Consider the following 27,108-nt stretch of genomic DNA (forward strand, 5'->3'; position numbering starts at 1 on the left):
CCCAGTGCACCCAGTGCATCTAAATTCTAAACCCGTAACTATACAGTTTAAATTATATACTTATTATATAATATTATACATTTAGTTTGAACGGGCCCTCTTGTATTGCTCCATAAGAACAATTTTTTTATGCTAAAAAATTGTATAATTAAATCTAACCTGTTGTGTGTATACCATACAATTTATTGAATTCAAACCTATTGGCTATTTATATATATATAAGGAACGCTATCGATCATATCGGTGACTTAAAGCCCTCCCTTATTTACGAAGACCTGCGTATTCACACATGCATAATATGGATGAAAATCACTGATTTATGTTCATTACGAAACCTATATAATTCGGTATAATACCCTATGTAGGTAAACACAATATATAAATAAATATATCGTAACGACATTACACCGTAAAGACATCAGGCAATAGGACATTGGTGCACATTATATTATTATTATTATTATTATTATTGCGAACGAGGAAGACTCCACGGCGGCCGCCGGTACAACTGCAGCTGCCGGCCGAGCGGGTGAAGAGATGGCGTTTTCCGCCGTTGGCCAAGCCGACAGATGGCGTCGCGGGCGTCCGGCGGTGACGTCGGCGGCGGCGTACCGCTGCGCGTTTTAAGTTTTCCCTCGAGCATCCCGGAGTCGCCATGCGGCAATCGTCACGGATCCGCTAACCGTCGGACGCTTACGCCACCGACCGACCGACCACCGACAGACGATCAATCGACACTATATTATATTTTATTAAACGCTAAAAATATACACACCGTTTGTTACATTATATCTTACAGCTCTACACACTCCTATCGAATTATTAAAAGAATCGAGTTATATTATTCATTATTACGTCGTATGAGATTGTGTTAAATTTAATGTCTTTTGTGAAGATTTTTTTTTGATTTTGTTTTTTTTTTTTTCTTAGTAATTGTTTTTCCTTCCTCTCTTATAATTTTTGTGTTTTTCTCCTGTTATCGACACAATGATGTCGTCGTGAATCGCGTACTCGCGGACTGCACGGAACGCTGTTTATTTACCGGCCGTTGGAGTTTTTATGGAAGTCAACGAAAGCGCCGAAGTTCGGTCTACCGGCACACCGCCGACCAACGGTGGTAACGGCGGGGGCAACTGTTGCGGCACGTCCCCTGCGGTCGGCGCTCCGGCGGAACATTCTTCCGGCACGAAGATCCTGAGCAAGAATTCAAACGGCACAAGTGAGTGATCTTTTCATTACTATTATTATTATTTTAACATTTGCTGTCTTATTTAATTAACGCTATTATTTCAATGTTTTTCACACAACTATGCTGTGTACAAACATATTGCTGCTATTAGGTCACCTTTTTAATTACTGCAGATTGGCAGTATGGATATTGGATACAATTTTATACGGTCTTAGACCGGTTAAAGTAAAACCAGTCTTACTCTGTGTACATTACAATAAATATATGAAATATGATATGAATAATAAATATAAAATAATATTAATAAATATTATACATGTTTAAGAACATTTTCGATTGTTCTAAAAGATTTGTTCGATTTAACCAATTTTTTCTTATGGAATACAGTCTTTAATTACTCAAAACATATACACATAGTCATTAATTTATTTTAATTCTCCTTGTATCCGAGCTATACCAAGACTCGTCTGTATACTGCAGTTTTGTACATACATTTAATTGACGATATTAAAAATAGTTAATTAAGTTAATTTTTTAAGTATGGTTCTAAAACTTGTCTGGAATTATAGCCTCTGCACTAGTTTTGTATGATCATTGACTATTAAAAACCATGTCTCTTTGGTACGTTGAAGAGACATATTTTTTTGATTTCCTTATTGGTAATCCTCCGAAGCACTTGAAGATCAAATCTCAATAACTGTGTCTTATCCTAACTCCATTAGGATACGTTTACCTATAGGCTATAATGTTTTATTTTACTGCATTCGAATGTCAAAGAGACAAGAATTCTTAAGACCACTATCACTGCAGTGTCCTGTCCAAAGTACCACTACAATTAGATACTGCTTCTAATTAAAATAATCAAATGTTTTACACGTACAACAAGTTGGTCATAATTAAACAACGTTTTATTATTCTTTCAATAGATCAATAAATTATGTAAAACAATTTAATTAGATTATAATTTTGGATTATGTATTCAATGTATTATACAACGGAATGTTAGTATGAAGATTTTTTTAATGATCTCTGCATATAATATATTATTCACGAGTTTCAATTTTTTTTTTATGCTTTGTCTTTTAGGCTATTATTTTAACGTATTTTTGATATTTTGTAGTTTACACTATTCTAAAGGTATTTCAAAAGTGAACAGTTAATCTGACTATTAAATTCAAATTAATTTAAAAGTATTTTTTCATCTACATATTGTTACATAATTGATAGTTCAATTTTTTTTCGCTCTGGGAGTCTGAGCTTAAGTCTAATTGAGATTAAACTATTTTTATCGAGCTACATAAGCGACATCGGTATACAATTTTTGCACCCTAATATTATTAATAGCCTTATATGTTGTAAACTTGTAAATATAAGTTGCATTCAGAACTAAAGAAAATTACACATCAATTTGATGGTACGTACGTGCGTAAAGGAAAAATAAATATTATCTAAGTGGTTTTTGAAAAGAAACGGTTTTAATTTTAACAGTTTAACATATTGTTATCTGATCAACACGTAGGCGTCTAATTTTGTTTTTATCATCTCATAATAATATGTGTAATATAATTATGATTATAGCAACGAAACGAATCGATTTTTCCTTCTGTAACATATTTTCAGTTCTTATCCCTATACTGCTTTCATTCATTCTGTTATGCATCACGTATACCGGTAAAATATCGACTTATTTATTTCTATTTTTTTCTCTGGTGATTTTTCCTAGTATTTTTTTTCCACTGATATGATAATTTCACGTATGTAACACAATGATAATATGAAAGACAAAAAACGTATTTCAACCAATAAATAGGACGTTGAAAAATTTTTTATTTGCTTTTTTTTAACCAACCGCTTTATCTGATGATATGCCTTGGAGCGTAGAGGTTGAATTCAGTTTTTTTTTATACGTTCATTTTTTTTTATCATTCCTTCTTGCTGTTCGCTTTTCTTCGGCGTATTTTATGCATCCGACACAAGAAAAAATCAAATGCGTAATTTAAAGTTAATTCCAACAGCGAAAAAAATTTCTTTTCAAACGTTTCAAGTATATAAACATTTCTTTATTTCATGAAAGTAACACGCCATCCAACGAGAACTTGGTGGTTTTTTTTCTGATATAATTTTATTGCACTCATTTAAATTTTAAAAGCATTACTCCATCATATTACATTTTGAGGACAAATCTTTCAAGGATTTCACTTTGATTTTATCATTTTTTTTTTTTTTTGTATAATTAAGTTACTAAATTATATAGTTTTTGTATAAATGTAAACGGTAAAAATACTTCAGAAACATTTTCATGTAATGTATCTTGTTTAAAAGTTCAATTACATTAGTAAAAATATCAAACAATAATTGTTTTAATCCATTTTTTTAATTTAGTAAAAAAGGGTTTAATTTATTTTGTAGTTTGAATAATCGATTTATATTTAATTTATTTATACGACATAAGTATATTATATTATAATATAGATGATTAAATATTAATGTAACCAACGAATAGGTATAATACTATAATGTGTGAAACAATTAAATGTCTCATAAATATTTTAAAATAATTTGTACAAAATATTATTATACTCAGCTCAGTTTTAGTTAATGTTATTTAATCACCTGTACATAAATATATATATTTAAATTACCATCATTATTTTAAATAGAACAATAATGCAACATAATTGTTATAAATTGTATAAATATAAATATTTTAATTTAATCAAAATATTAAACGTTTTATTTAAGTATATTAGTAGTTACATATTGGATTTAATGAGTATTTACAAAATACTGTAAATGATGAAAATAAATAGGTATTTTATTAAATGTAAAAACCGATATAATTTTTATAATGGTATATTTTTTAAAAACTTCTGCTATAATTGTTATTTTTTAAATGTAAACATGTAGGTACCTCTTACAGATTTTACGACATAATATAAGTACTAAAATCCATAAATGATACATTGATCAAATACTTCATACAACACATCGGTGCATATACTGCATTGATTTGTTTTATTATTCTTAAGAGTTTAATTTGACGAAATACCAAATATAGTAAGGCTATATATTACCCATAAATCATAATTACATAAATTACATTATACGAAACTCTTAAGAACATAAAAATACAATTATATTCATTAAATCAAACAGAAAATCGCTTCAGGGCTAATGCATCACAACGTAAGCCATAGCTTATTACCGCTGACCCACTTTTATTCATTATGCATTAATGCAGTTATTCATCAACAGTATACACTTTTCAACAAAAAGAAATTAAAAACTCTAAGAATATGCCTACAGCACAATAACTATATAGTATAGGCACAAATAGTTTTAAAATAATAATATGGGTACCTACATCACAAAAGTGTCCTGTTGATTTGTTCTGTAAGACTTGAAATCACGTTTAACAGTAAACAAGAAGAAATTTACAGAAAGCCACTCCAAGATTTGTTGTTCTTGTATTTTGTAGGTACGTCATATAATAATTATAAAGGTTTATTCAAAATTCCGTTCCTTAAAGCCTACCTGTACAAACTACGTAGACATATCAGAGTAGAGTGCATTTATATAATTTTTAATTGATTTAAACATTATGTATAAGGCCAAGAAAGATTGATTTTATTTAAGTATAATCATTTTATACAGAATATTTCAAAAACATCCTCCAGTATGAGTTTTGATCGTATTTGCAGGAATTATATTATTGCTTATATAGGTAAAGTTGTTTAATATGTATAAAACTATTTTACAAAAAATTACAAGAGTTTATATTATAGTGAAACCAAATTTAATTCTTCTATCAGAATTTACCAAAAAATGTCCGCCGTAATTATACACGTGTATTCGTACTAATCAGTAGTCTTAGTTCGTCCATTTTTGTTTTTATTAAACCGTTGCGAAAACGTTACAAAAACCGTTGATCCCATCCAACCATATTTCAGTCACCCCTGCCGCTTCACCATTGGGCCGGGACAGTCATCCGGAGGGTAGAACGAAACCTTAAAAAAAATAATAACAAAAAATAGCATCCACCCCTAAACAATACCGGAGGGTAGCGAAATGGCGGACGTACCCTCACACCCTTAATTATCCTTATATGGATGATGAAAAAAACAACCCCACTGGGGATGAACCATCCCGTATATCTAACTGTGTATAGAGTCAATTTTTTTGGTGGGTGGCCAAAAAAAAAAGTTTAAGTAATTTTTTATGCAAAAGGGGTCCGTTTTTTGCACCAACTTAGAGATGACCTTAGAAAAGGGTTGTAGATGACAAAAAAAATTTACAAAGACAATGCCGTCGTTATAGAATCTCACGCAGGGTAAATTTTTTTCTAGTTTTCCACTACATTATATTATAATAGCGTGGACGAGCATTTGCATGCATCAGACGGATTATATGCATGTAAAACACCTGTGACCCCTTCCTCTCATTCTCACGCATACCTACCGACCCCAGTACTTATACACTGGCAGCTGAGTATTGTTTTAGGTAAAAAAAATATAGAAGTATAAAAATTAGACGACTTTTTTTTCTTTCACACGATATTTGCATGTACGTGAACAAAATGCGAGGTAGTTTTTTTCTTGGACAACATTTTTTTCATACGAACATTGTTTCATGAGTGGGATCCTTACACAGATATTATTCCCACAGAAAGGGATTGAATTGGTTTTAGTTTATGCAGTGGAACAGATAAATAGTGAATGTTTGAAAGAAAAAAATGTCTTATAATTTTCGATATAGTATGAGTAGTCCGAGTATAAATATTGACTAAACAATATTTGGTACTTATAAACCCTTTCTGACATATAAATATATATGTATAAAATATAAATTTGTAATACCTTTATATTATACTGTTTAAATATAATGCGCTATCAAAATATGTAGTTGTTACTCTTAAATGGAAAGTTTTTGAAAATATATATTTTATACTTGAATATTATAATGAGAATGTTTATATAATTCAGGACAGGTGTTTTTTTTTATGTCAATCATTTACCTATTTCTTTAGACGTTATATAATTTTAAATAATATAATTATAGAGATCAACTGTAGGCTAAACGTATAGATGCCACCTGGCCAGGGCTCAATTAGTAACTCGATCACCAGTTTCTTAATAATTGAAAATTGAAATATTGCTCTGACAAAAAAGTATGTGTGTCTAAATGTAAAATAAGAATTTAAAATGACATTCGTTATTAATGTGTTTTATTTTTAAAAATAAAACAGTTCAGCAGGTACGATATTTTTTAAACTATTTTTGAAAAGTAATAGAAATTTTATTTAGTAAACAATTTGAATACGTTATCAATAATATAATATTGTTCCTTATGCACACAAATACTCTCATATTACAATATCTGTGTCATGTAGATACCGATTTAATGTAGTTCAAAGATTATTTAATATTCAAACTATTATTGAAAATGTATAAAAATCAATTAGGTACCTACTTACTACTTACATTTAAATACACAATTTAACATTTACACACATAAGTCAATTCTTAAACCGTTTATATAATTTAACCTATTTTGTCTAAGTATTTTTATTTATATTTATTATAATATGACTATATCCTTTATACCATACTTTCAAAAACTTATAATTCAATCGCTTTTTCAACCCATCAATTAATATATTATGAACTTTTTATTTAACAGATAGATGCATTCCAAAAAAAAGTACATTATTCTTTTTAAAAATAATTCCTCCTTATTTATTTTGTGTATCACTTAACCATTTCGATATTGTTTTAGTAATAAATTAGGTATTTTAATTTATTCTTCTATAAAATAAATGTTCAACTATTTGTCCCGGGTTCTAATATAGTACATATTTTAACTATTTAACAACCATCACTAATTACTAACTAATTATTACTGGATAAGTCAGATAATAATATTATAATGGGGTATTTAAATCTGAATTTGGAGTAAACATAAAGCAGTTATTTTTGATATTGAATACAATTTATACCATTTTAGTTACGTATATAATTAATAATTAATACATTTCGTTAAAAATAAATACCATGATTATGTTTTTATTAAAAACGTTTTCTCGTAGTAAACATATAATTCTTTTTTAATTATTGTTATTATTGTTAATAAATTTCAGTTTGATATAGTTATTTGATACTATGGTTATTATGATAAGTAATTTACATTATTATTAGCACGGAAGTTTCAACTTTAATGATCATTTTACTAGAGTAAAAAAATCCTAATCATCAAAACAGCTGGAACCAATTTATTAAAACTCATTATCATTCAACAGTATATACCGCGCAAGGCACCTAGCCCCCATTTCATTTTATCAATTTTTTTTTATTCTTAGAACTCTAGGTGTATTGATTATTTTTTTTATGTTCAGTCTATGGTACTGTTTTTTTTTTAATGTTTCCCATGCATAAAGACATTCTCGGACTTTAAAAAGACAAAAAAAAAATAATGTTAATGGCCTCGGTTCTAAAAAAAAAAAAAACAAAACAAAACAAAAAGAACCACCGGTTCTGCCTGAAGGGTTCACATTCTCTGGTGTTTTTTATAATTTTTTTTTTTTCTGTCCATTTTTTTCTCTCGATCGTCATCAGCATGAGACTCAAAGAAGGTTTAGAATAATAAGAAAAAGCATTGAAGTTAGAAGTTGAACCTCATTTTGTCAGCGTGGAATATAATTTAATATCCTTATACTCCTAAATTACTTATAATTTCATATTTTTCATAGATATGTCTGTTGAAACACTGTACATAATTTAATTTTTTTCTACTTCGAAAAAAAAAATATTTTTTTGACCTCTCGTGATTTTAATACCGTGAGAAAACTTTGATATAGTTTTTCTACTTACCATAAAATATGCACATTACACACTAAGTAAGTAAAAGATAAAAAGTATTAGGTATAATATTTAAGTTGATCGTGGTTTTTTTTATAAAACTGTTTACTATTGAAATACATTTTTAATTAATACTCTAAACAATAATCTAAAAATTAATTTCATCTTTTAGCTGAAAATCGTTTCAACAAATTTAATTAAATTTATTAATTAAGCTATTTATAGCAATTATCGTCTAACAAATTAATTATCAAAATTATTTTATGTACATTTATGTAGTTGTAAAACGTAAATTTGAATAACTATAATATAGGTTGTTTTTATGATAGGTTATAAAAAAAAAATATTAGTTGAAATTATTAATTTTCCATTTGTATAAGTGCACGAAATGCAGTTATCTAATGATATTGTAGGTTTATTTAAAATGTAATACGCGTATATATACCGTTAAAATGTAATTTTAATAATAATTAATTAAGTTAAAATTTAAAATACTTTTTATTATTAGTTTATACTATGAACTATGAAGATATGTCTAAACATTGGTTTCAATCTAAATAACGTAGTGCTATATATTTATGTAAAATTAAAAATTCTTATAATATTTGTATTTCCATTAAAATTTGATATACAACTAAAAATTTGAGTAGGAAAACTTTTAAATGTCTAAAAAATATGTCATTCATGATCTTATACATTTTAAAAGTTTTAAATCCAAAATAATATTCATCGATCATAAATGTGTTGAGTGTCGCACTCATATATCATAGGCATTTTATTCTCAAAATCTCTTATTTATGTGGACCCTAACCTATACTTATAAATGCACGTTGTTGGTCATGAAATACGATTACATTTTGTTTATCACTTATTTCAACCTTATTATTGACAATTTATACAACTGTCCAAGGCCTCGTGAATCCCATACATCATATCTTAAAAAAACATTAGACACCACCATAATATGACTCTTATCAAAATACGATCAGTTACACGACATGAAAAGGTGTTTTGTTATTTTAACCAGATCGTTGACCTCATATCTCCCACAACGTCCACGTACGTATAGCACATTATATTATATATATGTGTGTATGTGTTTGATCAGTTAACAAATCATACCCATATTTGACCCTGGGGCTGTACAAAAGGTTCATTTACATAGATGGACTACCCAAAGACAGATGGACGGGCCCTAATTGATGTGTACGCATATATATATATACCATCTTTTTTTTATCTACTAGAAGATTCTGGTTCAATTTTTTTCACATAATTTTTTTCTACTCACTGTTACGTCCATTGTACGGGCCACATCTGCTGTTAAGCATTCAAACCGATTTCTTCGATGGTTTTGTTCTTTATTTAAATCCCAGTCAACGCATCTACGACATACCTACCTATGTAAAAAAAAAAAACCCGTCGCGCGTAACATCATTATAGTACCTATACCACATACGTATATTTTATTTTATCCTCTTCTAAAAAGTAGATCATATTCGACATTCAACAGTATTCAATAAACCTATACTTTAAGTATATTGTTTGTCACAGTTAAATTTAGCGTAATATAAACAATTTAGTTTTTTAATTATTTGCTTTTAATATCTATTTCATTGAAATAATGTTGTAATAATAAAGGCACATTAACTAAAATTGTATAATGAAAAAAATCAAAACCAAATTAATTTGAGTCTGAAAAGTTTAAATAAAATATCGAAATTGATAAAGTACTGAATAAATGCTTATAATAATATGTTTCATACATCAAAATATCACTTTTCAGCATATGATTCAAGTGCTAAAAACAGATATTTGATAAATAAACTTAATAAAATATTAGGAAAATATTATAAAATTATAAATTCATAATAAATGTTGAATATTGACAACCAATAAAACTAACTTGTCAGTGCCTCGTAGTAATCATCTATAATATTAAAGTATACGTATACCTACAATGTACATGATATTACATGATACGTCCTTAATACATTATTAAAGGTCAATATTATTGACCTATCTTGTTTATTTCTTATTATTTTTTTTTTGTAACTATAATAATGGACACCCCATGGTGCTGGTAGCCTTGAAAACGTGTTCAACCCTCAGCTGCTGTCCGATGTACGTTGTGCAATAATTACAACGGACTAGACGGCCCCGGGTCACTTATAGCTCAGGAAGTCGTTAGAACAACACGGTGGTATACAGCAGTACCTCCGGTTAATAAACAGAAGGTACCCCCACCTAAAATATCGTCCTGACCACCAACCCTTTAACAACAACAAAAATAATAATAATAAATAATATTAGACGACCATTACTACAGCAGTACATACGGTTATAACTGCAGGGGATTAAGGAATTGTTATTACACTAAGTAACAATAATTATTTGGATTTGTTGAGAAATAAGAGTAATTTATTGAGTGTATTTACTTTAAATTAGTAAATTAGTATGGGTATTTTGTTTTAAACTGAAGCATTTATTACTATATTTTCATTAATTAAATGTAACCTTTGAATGCTGAATAAGATATAATAGATTTGCATACACTCGCCCCGGGGGATTTATAGGTTTATATTTACACAAAATAGTTATTGTGTTATTATAATTTTCTATCTGTAACAAACTATAGTGAAAATATAAATATGTAATATTAATATATAAATTAGTTATAATTATTCAAGTTCAGAAAACTCCAACAAAAACAACTAACAAGTATAAATTATTCTTATGAATACGCTGTTATGATTATATAAAATACTATAAACGGTTTGGCAATTTGATTTAATTGGAACCAAAAAAAAAATCATAAAGTTTTTCTCAAGTCTCAACAGACCACAACGTATAGTCAATGTGGCGCCGTCAACTGCAGTTCTCGATGCAACTGCAACGACAACGTGACGCCAATTCAGTACATTAATACCACGTGATATAGGGATAAAAAAACATATATTTCTTCTCCTCAGCAATAAGGCAGATAGAGCGCTAAGCCATTATTCTCTTCACGTATCAAATATATTCATATGTAATTCAGCCGATCCGAATATGTAGCTAGATAGAGGGGCAACGGGGGCTATTATACCAGTATACAACCCATACATAATGAAAGAAGAAAACTCCCACAAAGTCGCAAAATATAAATTATTGGTCACAAGAATGCAGAAAAAGCTATATATTATATATTATAGAATAAAAACACTACCCTCCAGCAACGAAGGGATGGTGGAAGGAGCAGCAGACACATTTGTTATCGGTGACCTGAATTCTAAACGCTACCAATGTTGTACGGTACAAGGTTAGGTACAACTTGTACCTATTACCTACACCGTATATTATAACAATAATAATAGCATTTTCGACGCCACTGCCGTCGCGCGCTGTCAAATGAAAAAAAAAATAGTGTAAAGGTTAGGTAAGGTATTTTGCAAAAGGTTAAAAATACGAATCAGTGTGCGTGTAAATAATATTAATAACATAATATATTTTTACATACCTATATATATGCAACACACCTTTAATAAACTTAGCCTTAACTTGAACATTTCCAATTTGGTTCTAAAATATTAATTACAGAGGTACTTATTGTAAAAATTGTATTGTGTTGCAGTGATCATGACATCCAGTCCGAGTAACGAAGCTGAATTACAATTGTACAGGGTAATGCAGAGAGCTAGTCTTTTAGCGTATTATGATACACTACTCGAAATGGGTAAGACGGACACATCATTCATTAATACATACCTATTGGAAAGTGAAACATAGACAAAAAAAAAATAACCAATTTTATGCAGAGTATATTAATTAGAGTAACCGTAAACTATATAGTTGAACTTTTTTATTTTACGTTACGCACTTACAGAAATTACTAACGGGCTAGAATGAAAGATTGAGATAATGTACACAAGACAATGCTGTAAAAATATAAATATTAATGAAGTTCAAAATTAAAATTAATCAGAAATCTATTATGATTTTACTTAAAAGAAATCCATTAATATCGTTTATACTTTATACAATATTTTTCTTGATTTGTTTTTTTTATTAAAGTACCTACTAAAGTATATTTATTCAACAAATATTTAATAATTTTAAATATTAATTCAGTGTAGGTATTATTAGCATAAGATGAGTTCATTAAAATAATTATCGTTTACCTTTTGGCATTAAATATTTTAAATAAAATAATGAAATATCTGAATATTGATAAAATTCACCTCTGATTTGTTTTATCGTGATTTTTTCTCTCATCCACTCGTTTATATAATAAATATCCTTTATAAGTTATAACTAATGAAAAAGAATACTTATATTTCTGGTATTATAAAATAAAAATTAATTTAAAAATATTCACTTGAAATTAAATTTAGAGATAGAATTAATCAATTAATTATTTGATCATTATAAATATGTGTTTTAATAATATCTATTATATTACAAATTTACAATGTAACAATTTTACTAATTAATATGATATAAAAAACTGAAAGGGGATAAGGCTGCTCCCTCCTATAAAAATACATTATTACAAGCAGAAAGTATTGATATATTTACTGTAAAAATTAAAGTTATCATTTTATAATGTTATTACATACCCATCGTTATTGAACAGGAGGTGATGACTTGCAACAGCTTTGTGACGCCGGCGAAGAGGAATTTCTTGAAATTATGGCTCTGGTCGGTATGGCGTCAAAGCCACTACACGTTAGACGGTTGCAGAAAGCTTTGCACGAATGGGTCAGCAACCCAAGTAAGTACCTACTCTTAAATTAATAATACAGTTAATATTTAAAAATTAAAATGTACCTACATAATACATGTGTTGCAAACAAATTCACTCTGCAACATAAAACCAAACACGTTGGGGATGTATTTGTATAATTTGTATACTATCATGAATTATTGCATTATGTTATAAAAAACACGTGTATCATGATTCTTTCGAAGTAAATTTGATTGATCATTATTCTGGGTCGAATGTATAAATGTATTATTACCGACAAACGGTGTTTTGGGCCCGTTGACCAAATGTCGTTGGGTCATTATAACAGTAGGCAGGTAATGGTAATCCTCCGATAAGTATATATACATGTAGGTCGAATTCTAATGAAACTAATAATAATAATATTCTCGAATGCACATAAGAGAATGACAATGAATAAGGTTCCAAACAGCAGTAGGAGCAGTTGGTGAGCCACCGGGTTTATTATTATTATTATTATTATTATTATTTAACCCTTTCTATACACCAGTCACTCCTTTTGTTATTATTATGATTAGTGCGGCGTGTAGTTCCTCGGTTTGTATGCATAGGTATATATGCTTGTACATGTATATATAGTATAATGTGTACTGCAAATGTGTATGTGTATATAAGTGCATGCATGTATCATATAGGTGTAAAGAAAATGCAATATTTACCATTGTATTATATTTCTCAAGGTGTCATGCCTGTTATTTGACATATAAGGCATGAAAAAATGATTGCAACGTACCCACTCAAAATAAATTGTACTTTTTAGTTGATTGACGATTACGTAAGATAGTTATTAGATATCAATTTGTCCAACGAGATTCCCAGCAGTGCCTCATTTCGGTTAAGAAATTTATCAGCTATTTAACATAAATTTATAATCGGAATACAATTATTTTCTGTTTCATTATTCTATTATAGTGATGGCTTTTATTTTAAACATGTTTGAAAAAAATATAGTATAGGTATAGTAAATTTTAATACCCATCAATAAATCTGTTCGTTCAAACTTAACTTAAGTATGTGATTAAAATATATCTTTGCTATTATGGCTCAGCAAAGTTTCTAAAGTTATTATTGGCCGAATTAATATTTTGTCATTTAAATCAATAATATGAGTGTTATTAAGTATTTTATTAGAAGAAATTCACAAAATAATTATTATTACTGGAATGTTATCATGATGATCATATACTGATATTATTAACATTAATACAATAAAGTCATTAGTTGAAGAGTGATAGGTATACTTATGAAGATAATGACAAACTAATTAGTGAGGTTGTTAGATAAGCGCCGTAATTTTTTTTGTATCTTAAATTTATCAGTTTTAAAATTTTGGTTAATAATAATAATTTTTTGACAATATGTTTTTAGTTTTTAGTTTTATCTCTTACATTTTCATAACATTTATAGACATAATAAATAAAAATTCTAAATAAAATGTTGAATAAATAATAATAATGTTAAAAATGGACAGAATTCTTGGGAAATTGTGGTTTTGCGTCCATTCTAGCCTGCACACAAAACCCAGAATGAACATTGAAAGTTCAAATCCAAGAGGGAAAACCTTTTGCAATAGAAAAAAATTATATATGACTTTTTCCAAAAGCTTCTCTCGTCCCCTATCCGACGTACTGAACATTTTGTGGTGTAAATTTTCAACGGGATCACCTATATATATATATATTCGCGTTTGTAGATGTGTTTCTGTGTGCGTGTGTAATGTGTGTGTGCGTATATATATTATATATATAGCAGTCTGCTGTTTTTTTTTCCACCCCTTTTTTTTCTCGTTACAAGAGAAATCGCTCAGAGTGAGAGAGAGAGAGAGAGAGAGAGAGGGGAAAAAATAAAAATAAAAGGAACAAAAAAAAGAAGGAAAAAAAGAACCGAATCATAAAACCTCTACCCAGTCCTACCTCTTGTTTTTTTGTGGAACAACGTCGTCGAATCGAGGGGAGAGAGAGAACGTAGGAGAATGGGAGAGTGGGAAAGATAGAAAGAGAGAGAGCGTGAGGAAAGAGTAGTAGGGTTGAGTGAGGGCGAGAGAGAGAGAGAGAAAAAAGACAACAAAAAAAGTTTGCTCGATCAATTTTTCTGTCGCAGCTGCAATGTGTTGAGGGGTTTTCAGATAACCCGGCGAATAAAGTACATAATTCTGGGATTGAGAGTTTTTCATTTTAGGAACCATCAATAATTCGGTTTAAGAAAACATTCCAAAACCTATAAAGTAAAAAATATAATGTAAAAATGTTTTGCATTTTAAATTTTACAGGGAAAAAATTGAGATGAGATAGAACAGGGTTAAGGCAATTAGGTTAAATCTCTTCATAAATCTCGACATTTTAATAAAAAAATATTATCAAACATTATACTATTATAGTATCTACTAAATTAACTTTTTTATATTTAAAGTTAATGAAGTCGAGTGCATCACTATGTTTAACTTTTACATTCAACTGAATATTAGAACTTTTAAGTTTACGATAATTCTTTAATATTATTGTTATTATTATCAATTGATTATTTCGGTGTTTCATTACACGATAATCTTAATACCTAATTATCTACTATAATTAACATAAAATAAAATAATTATAGTTAAATACATAGAACAATATGCATAATTATTATTTATTATTGAGAACACGTAATTTCGACGAAAGACAATAAATTGGACGCATACGACATTTTGACAAGTGTAAATTTGAATCAACTAGATTTCGACGCACTTTTTGTTCTTGTTACTTGTTATCATGAACATTAAAAAAGTATAGAATTGGGAAATTTTGATTACATCACGTTTATCTTAATGTCATTCGTATTGTTAAATGTTCATAACATAATAATAAATACGCATTTTACCAGGAGCTATTGACGGAGAGTGGAAGGGGGAATTTTTAAAAAAACAACCAATTTAACGCTTCTGTCACCAAAGCCAAATAATTTTAGATTATTTAAAGATGTTATATCAAAAAACGGCAAACAAAAATTTAGACTCACTAACATATAAAACAATATTTAAATAATTTTTTTACAAACTTAAAAAAAATTCTATCTGTTTGAGTCAGGATTTTCGTCTGTCCATTTTTCCATAACATCTTTAAATATAAAATCTAGAAATATTTGGTGTTGGTGGCAAACATGATAAAATTGGTTGATTTTTTCATCCCCCCTCCGAGCCACTTCTACTGGTGTTTTTATCCAAAAGGCCTGTATAGTTTATAAAAAAATGAAGCGAACTTAGATAATGGGTAAGGTTCTAAGGTGGAACCGTCAGTAGCTCCTGGACTATTTTACTATATTGTCACCTTTACAAAGAATTATATAATATATGATAGTAAATACATTAGTACCTGTATTCACCGAGTGACTATTACAAAGCTAATGAATAAAAATACATAGGAGTATATAAAAAGTCAACGAGGTAATAATCTACTTGTATCTAATTAATTTCTTTGCAAATGAAAATACAAGACCATTGAAATTGTTAAGGATCACAGTTTAACTAAAATATTATAAGAACAGGGGTCGGATTAAGGCTTTTGCCGCTCATAGGCCGAAATAAATTTACCGCCTAATTTACATGGTTATTAATATTTTACTAATATCTCAACGTAGTTTTTGGGTCACACCAAAAACAAATTTGGCGCCCTTGGCTTTAGCGTACACAGCCTAAGCGGTAATACGGCTCTGATAAGAACGATTACTTGCCAAAATGTGATACAAAAATAAAGAAAAGTAGAAATTCGTTAAAATGAATACTTCATGTATAGTTGGTAGTTTACAAAACTTTTTTAGGTATCTATTAAGTATACCTATCGACTGGTTGTAGATTAAAATTCCAAGTTGTATGAATATAAGTAATAATAATAATTAATATATACGATTACGATACTATAATATAATATTTTGTATTTTATGATTTGATAATTTTTAAGAGCATATTATTGAATACACGTGCATGAATAATATTTTGTGTTTTTAATCGAATCACAATATTAAAATACAATTTTAATGTTATGCGTCGAATTATAGTTGCGTCAAAATTGCACGTGTCGAAAATATGTCTTGTGCGTCCAAAATTGTCTTGCGTCGAAATTACCGCGTCCAAAAGACGTGACACCATAATTGTTTATGTAAAAAATGTTATTAGTAAATACTAAATAAAATAATCACACAGTAAGAAAATAAAAATATAATTACGTTTTGTAAATGATACAAAGCGTGTATGGTGTACATAATGTCTATAAATAGACTTGTCAACCTAGCATGTTTTTGATTGGCGTAGAATGTAGAAATATTCAAACGTCTAATTATGTTTACGAATTAAACATAATGTTACACGCATTGAATCATAAAAAGACACAGAAAAAACTAATATTTATTCGATTCAATTCATAAGGGTTGGTATTCAAATAATTGTATCAAACATACATGTAGTTTAAAATAGGTACCAAAAAAGTTTGTTAATAATTAAAAAAATTGTTATTGCAAAACTTTGAAAATGCTTGAACTAGGTAAGTCGGGGAGCTGTCCCGTCTGCCTCCCACGTATGTATTAATATTTGATACTGTCAATAAATGATGGCGGCGCCGCGGAAGCAATGCGAAAGCAGATCCCGCGGCGTCGTCGGTTAAAACGGAAAAAAAAAGGTACCAAAAAAGTACTTATACATATACAAAACTTAACTCTTTAGAACTTATCACTATTGAATTGTGACCATTTTTAATGTCTTAATACTATGTATATTGTATATTATCTACAATAATTGTCGAGCTATCATTGTATTTAAATAAGCAAATAAAAAAAAATTGCATATTATGGCGATAATAACAATACTAACAATGGTAAATTATAATAATAAACATCGATATACCTTCTATACTCACCGCCGTAAATCTTCCACCGCAAATATTATGAGTACGTTTGTTATCTGCGGACTGCGGGTGTATACTTATGTATATTGTAATTTATATTCTTAATTAATATTTTTATACATATTAAGTTGATCTATACTCTAAGTCTTGGTTATTTATATTACATGATGACATAACATTGAACGTCTGGATAGTGGACACACGATAATTGATTTAGATTTGTTTGGGTAGGGCACATTACCAGCAGCTAACCTATAATATGTAGGTATATAAATTTTAAATACAAGTATAGTGTGAGTGCCCGTTTTTCCTTTATTTTAATCTAAATGATGTTACAATGTTACAAATTTACAAATATTGAATCGCTACAGTTGCAGGCGATAATAATAAAATACTGTACCAATATTTAGTGAAATTTTCAATTCGACAGCTGGTAGGTATAATAATAATAGAGTGAGTGAAATTTCGTCGTATAGATATATGGGTCAGTCAGTATGTATAATACATAGTATATTAAATTAATCAAATGTTTAAAATTTCTATTCAAATCACAGTTATGGTTTAGAAACTTTCCTGAACTCGATCTTGAATTTTGTCCTCAGCCATGTTCCAAGCACCGCTAACATCTCCTGTTGCAAGTGGTGGTCCCAGTGCCATCGTCCTGCCGCCGAACCCGGTGAGGCCATTTCTCAGAGTCTGCCCGAACCCGCTAATCCAGACGTCCATACACCACGGTTATTATACACCGCTGGGGTACGGTTACCAGCCGCCCACGTCACCATCGCACGTGCCCAGCTCGACCAACCAACTACCGCAGGTAAATATTATTATTAGATTTTCGATGTAACAATAATTATTATTTATTATTATCACGCACAAGCACGCCCCTTAAAAGGTGGTATAATTACATATACCAGGGTGTGAGATCGAAATCTAAACGGGTACATAAATAACATAAATATACTGCCTCGTATGTTATACACCTTTGACCTTTAAATCATTATTTTAGATTTTGAGTAGAGCTACACGATCACACGTTTTACGACGATGTGTGAATGTGTGCTTTTGTAGTAATTTATGTGTCCAACATTTCACCTCTTTGAGCAGAAAATATCAACTTTGAAGGTGGTTTCCGGTAGCAAGTTAAATTTAGTTGAAACTTGGAGGGGGGGGGGTAAAATTAAAAAATCACAGTTATTTTCAAATTAATCAGGAAAATAAAAAAAATAAAAGGAAAAACCAGAATATTTACTCAGAACTCATTTTCGACAAAAAAGATGATGGTTTTTGTTGTAATTCAAAAATGAATGACCCTACATTTTTAGCGAATTGGTATTAAAATTTTCCAGATATTGTGTAAGTAACTGAAAAAATATTATAAATCCTTTTGTGCTATTCAGAGACATTTGAATTGTTCTACTTTTTTTAGTTCGTATAAGTAATCGTATGTATAATAAATATTTGTTTAAACGTTATAAAACTTGAAAATATAATAAGTACTTACAATTGATACCTCATAAGAATACCTCAAATACAATTAACTTCAATTTTTTTTTACATTTTCTGTCTGAAGTTCAAATCTTATATTAAAATTCATCCAAAATCACGAACATTTACAAATTATTTCGTGGTTACCAATTCATATTTTTATTTTTTTATTTTAACGCCAAAAAATTTAATTCATCATTTTTCATTTTTTTGTTTACCAGAATATAAAAAAATAAACTTGAAGCCACATACATTTTTTATCATCGTTTGAACTGTTTGAAGTTCAAATGTTGAAGTACTTTTACTACTCCAAAATGCGATGACAGACATAACATTTTTTTTTAAAACCCACATATCATTGTACAATCGATATATACATTCCGCTCAAAGTCTAAAATTAATAATTTGATTTCAATCGATGATTTTTATCCATTAAACATGTTTAATAATGCTAATATACACTACATAGTAAAGACATGTGTAAATAATATAGTGTATATATAGAGATGATCAGTGATACCTGTATTGCACATTTGCACACGTGTTTTCCAGGTTGCGCAAACGAGTGAAGCGACAACTTCAGCTGGTCAACACTATGGTGATAGTAACAGCCCTGGCCAAAGTCCAGGATCGCCGTTGCAGCTGTCCCCGACATTGGACGAATCACAAATCGCCCGGTTGGCTACGTCGGCTAAGCAACTAGTGCAAAGGCTACCGCAGTACCAACCCAAGGCACAAACAGCGAAACGGAAGGCGAACAAAGAACTCGAGGTAAGCATGAGTTCATGTAGAGACGATTTTCTCATAGGAGGGGATACTGAAATTATTAAGCAATTATTTACTGAAAAGTAACCCATGGCGTATAAATATGTATATATGATTCATTTAAATGAATAAGTAACACATACATACATACTATTACCCAATCGAATTGTTACACAAGTACACAACACAAAATAAACATTTTTAGTATTATTATACTGCACCATTTTTTATTAGTACAATTTATAAAAAAAATTTTCAAAGTGAAGGAATCGGGGTGAAACTGTTATGATTAATAGTAATATATCCATATACTGACTTAGTCAATATTTTGCCTAAAGGGGTTATTAATATTTCTTTTGTAGGTATTGTCGTCGTTGTCAATCCATTAAGACGGTTTTATAAAATATCACAACACCGCTTGAAAACATTTTTTTCCAATTATAAAATCACCATTATATTGATAACCGACAGTAAATAACTTCATTTAGTATAAAATATGTACGCTACAAATCAACAATACATGAAACATAGTCACATAGATGATAGTCACATATTATATTTTATTTTAAAGTGTGCATTGGTTTTACAGTGCGTCATGAACATGCCGGAAGAAGATCCAAGGCGCATAGAATCTATTAGGAAGTATTCGGCTATTTACGGGCGGTTCGATTGCAAAAGGAAACCAGAAAAACCTTTAACATTGCACGAGGTGAATAAACCGTCTAAGTATCTAAGTATTAATATTATAAATATAGGATAGGTGCGGATGAATCATTTTGAGTGTCCAATAACGCTATATCGATAGTAAATAATGAAACAGAACATTTGAGTTATAAACAAAAAAATCGAATCAATAAGAATACATTAATATGTACCGAGTGTTCCACGCAAATTTATAAAGGATGTTTACAAACCCACAGGTGTCCGTAAACGAGGCCGCCGCACAGATATGCAAATTAGTGCCTGTCCTGTTGACTAGACGAGACGAACTGTTCCCTTTAGCCCGACAAGTGGTTCGTGACTCGGGATACCATTATTCTAAAGGACATTCCAAGTAAACTACTCTTACCTAAATAATGAACTAATAAAAAAAATAAAATTACTATTCGATTTTTACATATCTCATCGAAATCCGCAGAAGATATTTGTAGTAAAACAAATATCGTTTAATGCGAGTACCATTAAGTGTTGTGTGTAAATTAAAAATCTTTAAATCAAAACAGGTCAAGCATGCTGCAGGGTTTCGGAGGGTTGACTTCGAACGGCGACTGCGGTTACGGGTCGAAGAGGCCCCGTCTGGACGATAACGTCGAACTATTCAAAATCCGACGACAGGTAAATAAACCTTTGTTGACGCAGTTGACGGCTCTCGGGCTAAAAAATCAATACTTACTTGAGAGATCGATATAAAATGAGTGATTAAAATACTATGCATAGGTATAGAGACAATTATGATATTTGTAGGTAGGTACACAATAAATATCCTGAACCGAGTTTACTATGCGTATAATAATATTGTCTATAGGAACATCGTACACACCGCTATAATCAATACGCATCGTATTATATGATATAATTCCAACGTTAAGTCTTAAGTAGGTATACCTCACTACTTAATATTATGTGATATCGATACCGATCGATTATTTTTTATTTTATTCTAACTTCTAAGATTACTGGCTGGGTTCGATAAACGCGATCGTCTGTAATACATCATTTTTATACCTATATATATACGTATACATCTTAACATCATATAACAAATAGGACGTGTTGTTTTCGCAGGAACGTTTGGAGCAGATCGCTGACGAACTGAAGGCGGTCAACGATCGTCGAGAGGAGCTGGACCAGAGCACTCAAGATGACCAGGCGGTCCAACACCAGTTGGAAACCCTGAAGAATCGCCAAGCGCAGCTGTTAGTGGAACAGAACGACCTGCGACAAAACAAGTAATGCGCGTCACATTTGATTCAAAGTTAAATATTAAGCAAAACGAAACATTAACATATTATGGCACGTCTGGTACACGCAGGTCGATGATGCGAAGGGACCAGAGCGGTGCCAGGACGTCGTCATCGGCCGGTTTCGACACGGACGACACGGACTCTCAAATGTCGTACAGCAATACTAGTTCTCCGTTACAGGTGAGGTTCGCTTTTTCAAGGAAACAATCGTGTAATGAAAGCGAAAAAAAATTTAACGGACATTCGTTATAGTCATTTTTAAATAGTGTGGGTAGACGTATCGCGCGCTGCACATCATGACTGACAATCCGGTCTGTCGCGTCCGACTTGACCGTTTCCACGGACTAAGATAGATACTAAGATTCTACCTTAGTCCGTGACCGTTTCTGCAGATTTCGGCAGTTTCTGACTTCCTGTACCTCTATGCTCTGTATATATAATATGTGTTTCTGATTTATTATCATCCCATTCGACTTGGTATATATTTTGCGATTGTGGTACCTAACCGGATTCCTTAACCAAATTTCAGGACGTCAGCGACTCCAGGGATTCGATGACTCGATGCAGCGTCGACTACCACCACGATGGAAAACCATCACCGAATACCGGTAATCAGGTAAAACGTGAACACGGCGGTGATGGCGAGTGCGGTAACGGTAGCGGCACCGATCCGCTTTAAGGTTTTTCGTCCCCCAAAACTAACACATTACCCACCTGTATAGTTATTCTGTCAAGAGACAAATCTGGTACATTTGTCTTGAAAAATGCCTACGCACATTGCACGTACGTGCATATTCGAAATCCATCATAATAATATCATTTTTAATATTTTTACTTATGCAATATGAATAACACCAAATAACGCATGGTTTATAAATGATTGGGAATTTCGTGGCATGTTCACATTTTTGGTTCAATATTCGCTAAAAAGATATATAATATATTTGACACCAACTGACAAGAACACAAATAATACCAATATTAAAAACAATAATTAAATATAAAAAAAAAACAATCATTACTTTAAAATATTTGACAATTGTACACAGATGATATATTTAATTATTACTGAAACATATTTATTTTAAATATCTTCAAATAATAACATGTTGAATGTTGATGTTTCAATATCAATATTGTAGGAAATATATTTTTTCTTTATATTTTCTTTTAATAAAATAATATTTTCGTTTCTAAAAATTTGATTTACTTGGAATCACATTTTATTTTGTGCTGAAATATTGTAACATTATAACATAACAAAAGAAAATACGGTTCTTAGTAAAAATCAAACAAATGAAAATATATTCTCCGAAAAATCTAACAAATGAAACTTAATATTATAAAATATTTGATATTAATTTCGTATATAATATTAAAAAAAGGAAGTAGGTACTGCTATATTAGATTTTAGTAACATCGAGAAACGATTTCCAGTACAAACAGTGTTTCTAAGAAATAATAAAGAAATAGCGCTGGGAAAATAAAAGTATAAAAAACGCATTCAGATTTACTAAATTATGTTCTAATTTGTATTTGATACTTTTTTCGTTTTCAAGTTATAAGTCGTTTATATCCCATGTGTCTTACAATATTGAAAATGCATAATAAAGTAATTATTGTTACAAGCATGTAGGTACATACTTCAAAATTAAAATTAATTATCTTGAGCCACGATTTAACAACCTATAACCATAACAGTGCCTGCCTAGGTATGTACCACGTTTTGGAGGTCTAAACTTTGAAGTGGCGATCTGTTTCGATTCTAAACAGCGTAGCATATAAAACTATGGCGAAAATGAAAAATGCATACCTGCTACTGTTGTGTATTTTGAACGTAGAGCCGTTTATTTGTTTTATATATTTTTGTTCTTTTTAATATTTATTTTGTATATTATGTAAATATTCCATTAGGTGTGCAGTTTGTGTTATTATTTAACAGGCATGGATGTGTGTATATATGTACATTAATGCAATTTACTATTAATTTATGATTCATACTTGTGCGTCGTTATTAACCGAAACCTTTTCAGTTTATGTTTGTTTTAGCTTGTTTAGCTTTTGTTTTGTTTGTGTTTTTCCGAACCCCAGGTATGTATGCAAATAATACAGTGTATATTGTTTTGAATAACAAATTTCTCAGACACATCAACACACACGTGGCTTGGACTGCAGCAGCTTTATGTAATACAATAACTATAGACTAATAATATTTTAATACCTATTACCTATACTAACTAAATGCGTACCTATATCTATGTAGGTACACTTTAACATCACTGCAATATTACCTATATTGTAACTGCATTTTTAACCCAACTAAAGCATATTGTATTTCCATATTATTCGTACGTTCAACAGGCTTCTCTGTTTTCAGAGTAACTTGTCTCGCGGCGATACAGACGACACGGACGAAGACGACGAAGAACCTCAGCGTCGCCGCCATAGTCACAGCCCCTCCGCGCACATAAACGGCAACAGACATCTGGTTGATCGGTTTTTCAACGACAAAGTCCAGGTAAAATATTATCCAGTCCTAGGCACATAATAGATTAAGGGTTCGGGACTTACAGCACTTACAATCATCAAAATAACCGCTGAAAAAATTAATACTCCATTATTAGCACTCAAATAAGCATTTATAAATATTAAAATAAGCGAAAAAAAAGACAAAAACTATCGATAAATTTTTTTTACATATCATCATGGTTTAGTTTTTATATTTAGATACATGAAAAAAAATGTATCTTTCAAATAATTAAAACTTTTAGGCTCTTAGAGTTTTTGAAAACTTTTTAACTTCTTTATTATACTACTTATATATGATATATATATATACTTATATTGTATACAATATACATATATTATAATATAAACTTTTCTGAACAAATTTCTAATAACCGAAAAAAATATATTAATTTGGCTGATTTGTAGATAAGTGAGCAAATACGAGTTCTAGTGTTTATTACTAGGAAATAATGCAAGGAGAAAAATTATTTTTAGTCCTAGGTTTACCGTGAACAAAATGGACAAAAAAAACAGAAATTAACTAAAATGTCCAGGTTTTTGTCGATGGCACCAATAAATATCTAGGCTAGTCGCTAGGACGTATAGTATATGACGAGATAACGCATAAAAGCAAAAATAATCGGAAAACTTGAAATAAGCATTTTATTAAAAAAAGAAAAAAAAGCACTTTCACATTTCATAATCGAACTTTTTATAACATGACATACTCTTCCATAGCACTCAGATAGATTTTATGTCAAACCATAAAAATAAGCAAATGCTATAAGTCCCGAGCCCCGATAATAACTAACAAGTAATAACATAGGGTAATAAAATCACCACGGGAGTCCAGGCGGACTTAGGGGTATAAACAGCGAGTGTATTGGCATAAATCATCTCTTTGGTAGCGGAAGTTAGTGAAATATTACATTTTCAGAGAAAGTTTGAGACGACGTTTATTAGTTGTTTCTAATTGTTTCAACCAATTATAAAATTATTTGTTTGCTAATATATTTTTACTTTTTAAACGCATATAAATGTAATATTGTATATGAATACAATTTCTCATAAAATAAGGTTATATTCTATTTAGTATTAATTTTGTTGAATATCGATAAAAATAATATAAACATTTGATTTATATAATTTAAAATTAATTAAAATTAATTAGAAAAAGTATTGTTTATCTCGGTATTTTTACTGATTTAAAATTGCGGCGCGGTCAAAAGTAAAACGATATAAAAATATGCATGCACTTGGCAATTTATTGTGGGTCATAGGCACAAAAAAAAAAATCTCGATCATTTTTTGAAATATTCCAAAGCACGTGCCACCGAAAAAAAAACAATGAATATCGTCGTTTCCACTTTGCAGATAATATCGTCGAGCGGCGGCAACATAATCGCCGTCGCCAATCCGGCGCTGCTGATGTCCGCGGCGGCGGCGACGACGACGACGACGCCGACGCCGCCGCCAATGAAAATCGAACCAGTTTCACCGACGCGAGACGATGACTGATGAGGTGCCGACACGTCCAGTGGCCGCCGATCTGTGGAAATCTTCGATTTTCTCCACCGTTGTTAATGTGTTATTATTATTTATTATCGTTTTCCGTTGGTCGTATTTATTAGTATTTATTTTGCCCCAGTTATTTAATCATAATAATAATATCGTATAAGACCGCATTTCGTAGTGTTAAAATAATAAGCTTAAAATACGATCATGTTCCTATACACTGTATAATACTTCCTATATACGAATGTTGTAATAATATTGTTATGTGCGTTTTACAAGCAAACGTCGTCGGCCGTTGGATCGAAAGTTTTGAAATCATTATACGACTCGCGAGCCCGAAATACCTATACATGTTATTTTAGTTTATAACGCTATTGATTCAAATATTATTATGTTGTATTACGTTTTGTTTATTTATTTTTGTTTTTTATTGTTTTCTGTAGGCACCTACATCATATTGTTATTGTTAATCATTACCCATCATTAATCATTATGTCAAATCTCAATATCGGATTCTGTCGACCGGCCTTGCGACTCTTACCTTCGACGGTATTCGAATATCGCAGTCGTTCGAATTTCGAGTGACAACATTGTAAATGTCGTCATAATAATTTACTACGTTGATTAGGTATTTTGATTTTTCTTTCGCCCGATATTTTTTTTTGGTTATTTTCACTATCGTTTCTTTGAACGATAATCAATTGGCATATTTCCATGAATTTCTACCGACAAGTCGTTTTGTTTCGCCGAAGACGATTGCGAGCCCATTACATTTTTCTTGACATATTGCCAGTATTATATAGTATAATATAATAGATAATAATATGTACCTTCACAGGGTGAGTACACTCCTCTGATTATTGGACAACAGCGAATATTTATTTGAACGTTTGATCATGACGCATAAAGGTTGCGATTTGTAGAGTTCTCATCAAGCGTCGTTGTTGGTAATTTTTTATTTGATAGTAAGAAACCGACATCCCTCTGTTTGTATGGGCCGTTAGTATTTTCTATGTTCATTTACTATCCGCAGAATTTGTAAAAAAAAAATTACTTAACAAAATATCATAAATTCTATCAAACTTCAAAGTGAATAAAATATTAAAATATGATAGCAAATTAATTGGCCAGACTAATTCTAGTCGTTACTTACGAAGTATAGCACCATATTTTGACAACTCAATTA

General features: G+C 30.3%; 1 protein-coding gene and 1 long non-coding RNA gene across 2 annotated transcripts; one reads left to right on the plus strand and one right to left on the minus strand.

Annotated features, from left to right (window-relative positions):
• Nucleotides 1-1,059: 1,059 nt before the first annotated feature.
• On the plus strand, nt 1,060-27,055 carry LOC111041738 (NGFI-A-binding protein homolog). Its single transcript, XM_022326128.1, has 13 exons — nt 1,060-1,219; nt 11,657-11,758; nt 12,659-12,796; nt 18,285-18,499; nt 19,723-19,941; nt 20,525-20,644; nt 20,856-20,989; nt 21,159-21,270; nt 21,721-21,884; nt 21,968-22,079; nt 22,429-22,515; nt 24,277-24,417; nt 25,782-27,055. The coding sequence occupies exons 1-13, from the start codon at nt 1,060-1,062 to the stop codon at nt 25,923-25,925; spliced, it is 1,848 nt and encodes a 615-aa protein (XP_022181820.1). The 3' UTR covers nt 25,926-27,055.
• On the minus strand, nt 20,928-21,742 carry LOC111041739. Its single transcript, XR_002605357.1, has 3 exons — nt 21,661-21,742; nt 21,115-21,309; nt 20,928-21,016 (listed from the first exon to the last, which is right to left on the minus strand). It is a non-coding gene; the product is annotated as an uncharacterized LOC111041739 (long non-coding RNA).
• Nucleotides 27,056-27,108: the final 53 nt, after the last annotated feature.

Source organism: Myzus persicae, unplaced genomic scaffold (genome assembly GCF_001856785.1).
Source record: "Myzus persicae strain clone G006 unplaced genomic scaffold, MPER_G0061.0, whole genome shotgun sequence".
NCBI lineage: Eukaryota > Metazoa > Arthropoda > Insecta > Hemiptera > Aphididae > Myzus > Myzus persicae.

Excerpts from the sequence above, each read along its gene's own strand:
- LOC111041738 (XM_022326128.1), top strand. The coding sequence starts at position 1,060 with ATGGAAGTCAACGAAAGCGCCGAAGTTCGGTCTACCGGCACACCGCCG. Across the intron at positions 21,885-21,967 it reads AACGACCTGCGACAAAACAA|GTCGATGATGCGAAGGGACC; the intron begins GTAATGCGCGTC and ends TGGTACACGCAG. Across the intron at positions 22,516-24,276 it reads CACCGAATACCGGTAATCAG|AGTAACTTGTCTCGCGGCGA; the intron begins GTAAAACGTGAA and ends CTCTGTTTTCAG.